This window comes from Austrofundulus limnaeus, unplaced genomic scaffold, assembly GCF_001266775.1.
Source record: "Austrofundulus limnaeus strain Quisiro unplaced genomic scaffold, Austrofundulus_limnaeus-1.0 Scaffold385, whole genome shotgun sequence".
Lineage (NCBI taxonomy): Eukaryota > Metazoa > Chordata > Actinopteri > Cyprinodontiformes > Rivulidae > Austrofundulus > Austrofundulus limnaeus.
Window position 1 is genome coordinate 224,710 of NW_013952787.1, and position 10,511 is coordinate 235,220.

Consider the following 10,511-nt stretch of genomic DNA (forward strand, 5'->3'; position numbering starts at 1 on the left):
CTGTCAACGCTCTCTGGTTTCATTTAAAAGAGTCGATCATCAGATATTGTCCAAGATTAACCTTCAGGGTGGATATAGCTCGCTAGCAGCCTCACCACCGAGGACCTATCCACGTCATCATTTACCCAGAATGATTTGTGTGTAAATAAAATTGTTCAGTCCGTGTAATATATTTTAAAAATTATAAAAACTAAACATCCTACAGTATTTTTGCAGTCTTTATTTTACAGTTAAAATATATATTTATCAAATAAAGTCTAATGTTACATCTAGTCCTGGATCTCTTTAGGTGTTCTTGAAGTATTATCTTCAAGACATGTTTAGATTGTGTTAAATTAACTTCTTTCTCTGAATGACAAAATGGTTAGAAAATAAAACCAGTGACAGAAAGAGAAAGCAACATTAGCAGGTCTTAATGAATTCCATACAGTGAGTTAAACACTGCAGGTTATTAAATCTGTTTGACTGTGACACATGCTGTCTGCTGCTCTGTCTCCTCTCTGCTCTACGGCCCAGTCTGAGGAGTGTGTGGAGCGACTGCACAAGTGTCCGTTCTGTGAGCTGGAGGTGCCGTGGAAGGAGCTCCAAGAGCACAGCCTGGTCTGCGGGAGCCGCACCGAGCTCTGCAGGGACTGCGGCCGCTACGTCCAGCTGAGAGACCAGCCGGATCACAGCTGCACCCGTTCAGCCCCCGACGACAGCCAGGGTCCTCCTCAAGCTGCTGGCGCCGGACACGACACAAGTACAACACTGGCAGGGTCCTCACGAAGCTCAGCGTACCGCCACCATCCGTCTCCACTGTTTAACCCTTCGTGTGCTTTTCTCTGCAGAGCCACCAGTGAGCTGCAGCACATGTTTGGGCTCGTTTCCAGCTGAGGACTTTGTCAAACACCAGGTACTTTTGAATATTTGTCAGAAATTTTCTCATAAAGTTTTACCAAGCTAAACATGCACACACAAACAAACTTAAAAAAATAAAATAAAATCTGTGAAAATGAAAGAATTTATTGTTGACTTTCAAAAGCAAAGAAACTGAGGTGATCCTTAGTTGAGAGATGTACTTTTTATAATAAATACAATGTGATTTTCATTTATAAGATTTCCATAACTGCTTATCAGAATCATTTTTGCTGCTTAAAAGAATAAATATAAAAAAAAAAAGAAATAAAAAGGAGCATGAATATTAATATTTGTCTTTCTGCATTGGAAACAAAGGAGAAAAAAAGTTTGTTGCCATAAAAATAGTGACTTGCGTGTACCTTGTATTTATCACCTGCTGTTGAAAGGTAGGCAGTGTGTATCTGTATGTTTGCAGAATATCTTAGGAACCACTGGACATAATTTAATGAAGCTTTTAAAAACAGTTATTGGATGCACATTAACAGCTAAATAACTCAGTTCAGGATGACTGTCAGCTACCAGACCTTACAAAAACATACATGGCTAAAATGTTGATGTTTTACAGATATTAAGTTAAAATTTGATGTGGTTGTTGCTGAAAGTAAAGGAAACTATCTAGCAATATCACAAGTTTATCTATAAAGTTATTTTTTGAGAATTGATCAAAACACAACTGTCATTTCTCAACAGGAAGAGCAACAAGTATTATGTGCTGTTTCTTTAAGAAATGCTTTAATTTGATTTTTAACAAGAAGTGATGATTTACAAACAAGTCACATAAAGTTAGCAAAATCTAAAACGACTAAAAGATGAGTTTATTTGAGGACAAATATGAAAATTAATTTAATGTAAAAACAAAATCACATTTAGAAACACTTTTCATTAGGAGTCTGTTGAAATTATTGTAAAAAGTGATCATATACAAACTTTTTAATTAATAATGTAAATTTTGCTGCATTTAATCATGATTACAACATACAGAACCCTATAAAAGTAGAGATAATTAAACAATATCAAAAACAAAAAGAAAACATTATGCCTCCTATTTGAAACAAATATTATTTTTGACATCTCTGACTTGCCAGATTTTTAAACCAATTCAGTTTTGTTTTTACCAGCTTGTAGCCAAGATTCAGATGTTTCTGTAGATACCAAACATGTCTATGTTTAACTAAAATAACTTATAGAAATTAAAGTAGAAAACCAGGGGTTTGGGCTGAAGAGATGAATGAACCAATTGGCGGGCCAGACTTTGGGCACTCATAGGCCGGATGTTGAATAGCCCTGTTTTAGAGGTTTCTCTGTTCCAACACACCTGATTTGAACCTGTGGGTGATTAACAGGTCTCTGCAGAACTTGAAGTATGGCGTGGTTCAAGGGCCAAAATGAAGACTACTGTGCAACCAGTGGTTGCTGCATCCTTGTATCTATTCCTTAGCCAGCTTTTGATCTGATTAATGATAGGCCCGCACCGCTAACTGAGCAGCTGAGAGTCCGACGCTGGCAAATGAGAAGGAGACTATTGATTTGCATTAGCATTGAAGATGCTAACAATTAGCATGGATAAGCTGGTGTTAGCATTGGAGAGGTTAGAAACTAGCATGGCTAAGCTGGCATTAGCATTGGAGAGGCTAGCAACTAGCATGGATTAGCTAGCATTAGCATTGGAGAGGCTAGCAACTAGCATGGATTAGCTGGCATTAGCATGGATGGATGAGTAGTCTCCTCATTTGCCAGCACAGGCCTCAGTTATTGGTGCCAGCTGCTCAGTTAGTGGTGTCGGCCTATCATTAATCAGATCAATAGCTGTCTTAGGAATAGATATAGCCTCCTGCTACAAGAATGTGTCAACCGTTGGTTGCACAGTTGTCTTAATTTTGACCCTCATACCGTGCCATATTAAAGAGGTAATTCAATCCCTGAATCAGGTGTTGAAATAGGAAAACAAATAAATCTTGCAGGATAATGACCTTTGAGGTTATCACAGGTTGTTCTGTGACACAAAAACACACAAAACACATCTGTTTTCCTCCTTCTCACATTAGGAGGAGTGTTTTCCAGCAAAGAGGTTTGTAAATGAGGAAGATGAGCGAGAGGAAGAAGAGGAGGAGTCTGAGGACTTTACACAGAGAAGCAGTCCTCAGCTGAGCAGCGCCTACCGAGCAACATCCCTCATTCACTCGGCCAGCCGTGGTCCTGGGAGTGATGGAGGAAACCCAGAGCAGATCAGTACCTGCCCACACTGTCACCTGGCCCTGCCCCTCCAGACACTAACCTGGCATGAGGTAAATGTTCCTGAATCAAACGCACAGTCTGAATAAACATTGTTGATAAGAGTTTTGCATCCTCTCTGTTGTTTAGGTGAAGTGCCGAACCCACATTTTTCTGAAATACAGAGAGGCATGAAGAGAGAGAACTCCTAACGAAGAGCCTCAGAGAGCTTTGTCTCATTTTGCTGCACTTTATCATTTTAAAAAAATGCACGACTTAATGCTTACCTGTTTCAGAAATAGTTCAGAATATAGTATTTAGTTTCCTAGTAAATTTAATAAGTGTGACTTTGTAAACTCACAGCATTAAAGAAACATATTTGAATCTGCAGCAGTTTTTATTTGTTAATTTTTAAAAGGAACTGCCCACACCAAAGTCTCTTTCGATAACACAAATTGTAAAAAGTTTTATTTTTGAAGTTTATATTTCCTGAAGCAATATAAAAGTCATGTGGGTGTATTCAACACTGTTTTTTTTTTTTTTTTTTGTAACAAGCAGCCTTTTTATTGTTTACAAGAAACATGAATACTTTGTTTTTACTGGTTAGTTTAGGTTTGTATTTTCATGTGTCTTGTTTAGAAATAAACAATGTCTGAATTTAGGAATGATTAAAGAAATGTTCGATTTGGGTGAAATGATGGATTATTCCTCGTGTGTGCTTGTGCTTATTTGTATGTCTGAGCAAAATATTTAATCAACCACTGGACAGAATTGAATTAAACTCTCAGAAATGAATCATTGAATGTATGTCTACAACCAACTCAACATGTATGCCACAAATACAACAGTATCTATAACCTAGTCAGATTACATACGGAGCTAAAAATAAAATTCAGTGTGGTGGTAGCTGAGCATTTTTTCCAACTTTCTGGATCGTATACAAGGTTTGACCTAAACAGCTACAATGCCACCATGTAATTTTATGAAAAGTAATGTTTATAAAAATCTTAATTTAAACTTGATAGTTGTTTTGTCAGTTGTCTCAGTAGAAGTTGGCAGATATGGGCTAACAAACCTAGTGACCTAACTCAGAAGTTGTAGACACCTTAGAGATGTTCGGTTAGGAAAATGCAGCCTTGAGTTTTAAGACTTGTATCAGAGTCGATGTCGACAACCTCATTCCATGTTTACTGCATTTTCTGCTAATTATTTGATGGGACAGTTAGTGTTTTGTGGACTTGGAGAAGGCCTTCGATCGTGTCCCTCAGGGACTCCTGTGGGGGGTACTCTGGGAGTATAGGGTACTAGCCCCGTTGTCAGTTTATTCCACATTACCAACAGTGAGCTGGACTCATTTCCAGTGAGAGTTGGACTTTGCCAAGGTTTCTCTTTGTCACCATTTCTGTTCATAACCTTTACAGACAGAATTTCTAGGTGCAGCCAAGGTGTTTTGGTGATCTCAGGATCTCTGCTTTTTGTGGATGATGTGGTCTTATTGGCTTCATCAGATCGTGATCTCCAGCTCTCATTGGAGCGGTTCACAGCCGAGAGTGAAGTGGCCGAGATGAGGATCAGTGCCTCCAAATCAGAGACCATGGTCTAGAGCTGGAAAATGGTAGGGTGCCTTCTCCGGCTCGGGGAGGAGGTCCTGCCCCAAATAGAGGAGTTTAAATATCTTGGGGTCTTGTTCACGAATGAGGGAAGAATGGAGCGGGAGATCAATAGGTGGATTGGTGCTGCATCTGCAGTGATGCGGGCGCTGTACTGATCTGTCAGTCGGTACAGGTCGGTCTATGTTCCTACCAGAGGCGATTGCTCTAAGACTGCAAGGGAAGCTCAGCTTCYCTTAAAATGTCCAAAAAATAAGTGATCAAATATATACTGTTGTGTGTACATGTCATTGACTAAATATGTGCTACAACTCGCTCAACATTTTTTTCAGAATCAGCTTCTTATCACTGGTAACGACGCAACTTTCCTCTCACTCAGTCCCACAGCTTCACAGTGCTTTAAACAGAGTAGTTCAAGAGCGAAGCAAAGAGTGCAGCGAAACAAGACGAGYCATTGGATAAATGCTGGGCTTTGTCCTGCCCATCAGATGCTCAGCGTCTCTGGGGGTCTGGGGCAGTGGGCTGGCCTCGGCTGGCTCAGATGCTCAGCTTCTGCATGATGATTGGATAATCTGTCTGAGGCTGAATCCCTTTTTGATTGACAGCGAAATGAACGAATCAGTGATCTTTTGGCGTAAACATCCGTGGGAGCAGTTTTAATTGTTTAAACTGACACATTTTATGATGTAGGCCAAAATTGAGCTTCCCCTCCTTGAAAACCAGCATCCGCCACTGGTTCCTACCCTCATATATGGTCACGAGCTTTGGCTTGGGTCACAGGACCAAGCAGGATAATGGCCTTTGAGCCTAAGCAGCTGGYGTTAGCATTGGAGGGGCTAGCAGAGAGACCCAGCTTCCCTCTTCCCAGCTCGTCTGGGTGAATCCCAAGGTGTTCCCAGGCCAGCTGAGAAACATAGTCCCTCCAGTGTGTCCTGGGTCTTCCTCTGGGCCTCCTCCCAGTGGGATGTGCTCGGAACACCTCACCAGGGAGGCGTCCAGGAGGCATCCTAACCAGATGAACCACTTCAACTGGCTCCTCTCAACGTGGAGGAGCAGTGGCTCTTCTCTGAGTCCCTCCTTGATGACAGAGCTTCTTATCTCTAAGGGAGAACCCACACACCAAGCGAATGAAACTCATTTCAGCCGCTTGTATCTCAATCTTGTTCTTTCAGTCACTACCCCAGATAAGAGGAAGAAAATGGATGGATGGGACAGTTACTCAATTGGGTTTTTTCAACAGCAAAAAAAAAAAAAAAACAATAGCAAAGTATCTGCTTTGTCTCATTTATTGAATTAAACTACAGTATTTTAAATGTTTTAAGGCTTTTAAGAAAAAAGAAACAAGTTGGCAGATATTTGAAAGTGAAATTTTATAATTAATTGGAACAGCACGTCCCATAAACCTTTCCCTTTTGCTGACTGCTCAGAAGTTGAATATGATGATGGACTCTCGGTGCTGCTTGCAGAGGACCTCATCAGTATAYAGTGAGTTTGCTTTGATGTCGATGCTCTCCTGCAGTTTCTGTTGGCTGCTGAACAGCACTATCTCCTGCTTTTCGGACTGGGCCATCTCCTCACGCAGTCTGAGAGCACAGAGATAAATAATGGCTGTCTGATGATGGACTTTAAATGGCAAGTTTTATAAACAAAAACACTGGAAGCATTCAGTAAAAGAATGTAAAATATGTAGTAAATTATGAACTGTATCCACTGAATGGATTTCATGCAACTTTCAAGAAATGATCCCTGATACCCCTATAAATAATTAACCTTTGGAGCTTAACAAATACAAAATTCCCCCCGCAGCCAGCTGACCTTAAATCCTGGGCAATTTTTCAGGTTTGTGCTAAATTTTAAATGGTAGTTGCCAAGAGTCATTCACCACACACATCTCAAGTACTATATATTGTGCAAAGTGGCTGTATAAATTCAAGTAGGGGTCTCTGCAGTACATGTTCTATAGGCAGTTTGCCCTAATTGTGATTGGTTGGACTGACTCGTCTCATGGGAAAACTTAAAAGAGGAAGTAATGGTAATAGTTCAATAATAGTTCTTTTTTGCTATAATGTTTTGAAAAAAAAAGATAGTGAAATAATATGATTTATTGACTGTCTATTATGTACAGTTTAAAACAGAAAAATGACTCAAAAATTATTGTGAACWTGTAAACATAATTTATTGACTTAAAATTTTTGTGCAGCTAGCTCATTCCTATCACAAGTTATGACTAAAATTCATCTCAATATTTAAATAAATATAGGTGCTTTCTGATCAATAAGACCAAACTACTCCAAGCTGCCCCCAGCTTCTTCAAACCCCACCGTCAATCTGACCACTCATGTCTTTGGTAAACTCCCTCCACAAAGGTCCAACAGACCAATCATGTCTTGGGCCAACTCCTCCCACAAAATAACAAACTCCTACTTAGAGACTGCAGAGACCCCCTTCTCTGTAAACTGGCAGCCTGAACAACAGAAAACACAGTTCTTTTCTATGAACGGTGAGGGAGAGTTGGCCTTACTTCTTGATATGAGCAGTGAGCTGCTGGATCTCAGTGCGAAGCTGAACCTGTGCTGGATCTTGGAACTGCTTTTTACCAGGACTCTGATGGCGCTGAGACCATCGGGCCTGGGCCAAACTCAGGAAATGCTCATTTTCTGTGATGGATGCTTGAAGATCCTGTCTGATTAATTGCTGGGCGGTGATCTCCGACAAAATCTAGACACAATAAATCAGGGTCAACAAATTATTTGTCCTTATTTRAATCTGACACACAGGAACTCATTGTATACTGGTATAAAAAGTGAATGGGAGTTCAGATGTTGAACTCGGATTGAAATGTTGAGGTATTGGTTTTTGCAACTCACCTGTGCACGTGTGAAATGTTCTCTGCATGTGTGAAATGACATGTGCATGTGTGAATCTTCCTGTGTGCATTTGTAATTATTGAGACTCTTATAGCTCCATGTCCTGCACACTATGTATCCTCAGGAAGTTCAATCAGTGTTGCCTTTGACATCTATCTCCTGATTTAGTGTCTCCTCACAGCCCTCTCCCTCTCTGCCAATCATAAACTGCAGAGTGTGCCTCACCTTGGACAGTTTCTCCTCCATCTGGTCCTTGGAGAACTTGACCTGGTGAATGTAGAGCTGAAAGGCTACCGTTGTAGCCTGAAACTGCTTCTGCACGTCAGCAGCTGTCTGCTGCAGAACAGACTCTACCAAGGTCCGCAGGGACATGGAGTTGGTCTTCTGCTGCACCGCCTTGGCTATGTTGAGGTCTGAGATGTTCTCCCACTGCTTTGGAGTTACTGTGACGCTGGGAGACAATTAAAATACAGGAAGAATTGTTCATTGCTTGGCTTCTCCTGTTATACTCACGTTTTATTTTAGTTTATTTTAGTTGCTCTCTGTCACATCAAAACTATCAGCCAACATGGGAGTGTTTGTTTTGGCCTGACACCTCGYGGTATGCAACATGATGGATCTGTAGGCAAAACTTGTTCCTGTGCAACTTTTAGACACTGGTCTGGAATGTTTAAGGGATCCCAGCACATAAGTTGTAACATTAGACTTTATTTGATAAACAATTTGGTTCATGAGATACTCTGTTAACAGACCGACAGCGTTGATGCACACAGTTAATGCAACAATATCACATAATGTGTACCACTCAGATTCTGTGTTGGGACAAGGCTCAGCTACTACCTCAACAAATCTCAGCTTAACATCTGTAAAATAATGTTATATTGTCAGTTGGCTGAGGTAACCATCTTGACTTGGGACATTTTCAAATGAGTATTTAGTTATAGTTATACATATCATGATTACTGTCTCCAAGTTTAATTAAAATCTCTTCTTTGGTTCATGAGACATGACTAAAGATGACACCATTAATTATTAGAAGTTAATACTTAATTTAAAACTTTTAAGAACAGATATGACAAGTTGTGTCAGAGTATTTGTTAGAGACCACTCTCAACAAATTTTAGCTTAATATCTGTAAAAGCCATTTTTTGTGTGCTATTTTGAATGTGGATGACTCTAAAAGCTGATCATCTTCAGTAGTGATTAGTTTCTGAAAGCTTTATTAAAGTCTGTTCACTGGTTAGTCAATTCCTTACCTAACAGAGGAGCGAACACTCAGACACGTGCAAAAACATAAATAATACTAAATATAGGCTGCTAGAAAGTATATAAAAACAATGTTTTGTGTGAGTGTAAGTAGACATGAAGACGATGGTTCACCTGGGCGGTTCAGTGCAATTGTCTTTAGGCTTCTCCTGGGTTAGGTTGGAATGAACAGTCATTAAAGCGCAGGGGTTGTCGATGTTCTGAGCCTCAAATATCTCCTTCAGATCTCGTTCTAAATGGTACTTAGTTGATCGATTCAGTCTGGAAGATAAATTCATAAATTTGTCTTACTTTGGTTAACAGCGGTACGATATTTGACATGACGAATATCTGGACACAAATCCAAACGGTTGTTGGTGTTAATTTCTTACCGAATCTGTTCTGAGACCTGCTCTGCCACTCGCTCCAGAAGAGAAGCCACATCTTCAGTTACCTTCTTCTCTTTGAGCAGCTCCTTGTTGACTTCATCCTGCTGCCTCTCAGAGGAGGTGTGCTTCTTTCTACAGAACACACAACAACCTGTCATCTAAAACTCATTACTTACTTTTTATTACAGTACTTACTACTGTAACTAGTATGTAAATAGGACTGTTCAGACTTTCATTTGAAGGCAGTTTGCTTCATTTTTGTAAATTAAAAATAAACTGGTAGTACTTTACAATGAGGCTCCCCTTATAGATGGCTTATAAATACTTATTAATTCATCTGTAAACACTTATAAATCATTCAGAAGTGTTTATTATGCATTAGTCTGGTTTCTTGCCAAATAATGAGCCAAATCTATTCATGTACATATTACATCTAAAGTATTATAGTCAACATTTCAAACTAGGTTACTACCTTGTAAGCACAATAATGTATTGGAAACACATATTTTACATATAATTTTGTGCTGTAATACTGCATTATACTGTACATATTCACAATTATCAAAGGGAGACTTATTGTAAAGTGTAAAACAGTACACTGTTTATAAGGCTCTCTTATAAGTCATTATTAAATAGTGTACTGTCTTACACTTTACAATAAGGCTCTTTTTGATAATTGTGCATTTGGATAATTCAGTAACAGTACAATATTATATGTAAAATACGTTTACATCAGTGTGCTTACATGGTAGAAACCTAGTCTGAAATGTTTAATGTAGCAGCTTTAGATGTAATATGAGCAAATTTGGCTCACTATTTGGCAAGAAATCGTAATGTTATGCATATAACTACTGTTCCCTGAAGGAAAGGAACGAGGTACAACATCATGCATGGGAACCCACGCCCCTGCGTGTCCTGGCTGAAGCCACCTCTAATCACGCCTTTAGGCAGGTGACGTGGTGACGACAGATGTCAGGCTCCGCCTGCACATATAAATATTGTCGCATCACCGTCACTCCTCAGTTCAGTAACTGCTCTTCACCGAGCCCAGCTGTGCAGCGGGGCCACCATGTGTTGTACCTTGTTCCTTTCCTTCAGGGAACAGTAGTTATATGCATAACATTACGTTCCCTTTCAGTCAGTACACTCGGATAACACATCATGTATGGGACATGTATAAAAGCCCCGCGGAGCAGCACCAACCTTGGGTCATAATAACATGCTAGTGCAGCACTTCAGATCCAGCAGAGAGCACAGAGTGAGCCACCGAAGGAGCTGTCACATCTAAG

The 10,511-nt window shown here is 40.0% G+C and overlaps 2 protein-coding genes across 2 annotated transcripts in view; one reads left to right on the forward strand and one right to left on the reverse strand.

Moving 5' to 3' along the window:
• Positions 1-3,816, forward strand: part of xaf1 (XIAP associated factor 1) — a gene marked incomplete in the record, with an annotated part of 11,042 nt that extends 7,226 nt beyond the window's left edge. Inside the window, 4 exon segments of the mRNA XM_014023685.1 lie at positions 517-742; positions 831-895; positions 2,946-3,185; positions 3,262-3,816. Of these exon segments, the coding sequence (XP_013879139.1) occupies positions 517-742; positions 831-895; positions 2,946-3,185; positions 3,262-3,306 (576 nt within the window).
• A 2,175-nt stretch (positions 3,817-5,991) lies between these two features.
• The window catches only part of tekt1 (tektin 1), a 12,334-nt gene continuing 7,814 nt past the window's right edge, over positions 5,992-10,511 (reverse strand). The window contains exons 4-8 of the mRNA XM_014023671.1: positions 9,226-9,354; positions 8,969-9,115; positions 7,814-8,039; positions 7,243-7,439; positions 5,992-6,304 (exon numbers count right to left, since the gene is read on the reverse strand). Coding sequence (XP_013879125.1) covers positions 6,145-6,304; positions 7,243-7,439; positions 7,814-8,039; positions 8,969-9,115; positions 9,226-9,354 — 859 coding nt within the window. The 3' untranslated portion in view covers positions 5,992-6,144. The remainder of the gene's footprint in view (positions 6,305-7,242; positions 7,440-7,813; positions 8,040-8,968; positions 9,116-9,225; positions 9,355-10,511) is intronic.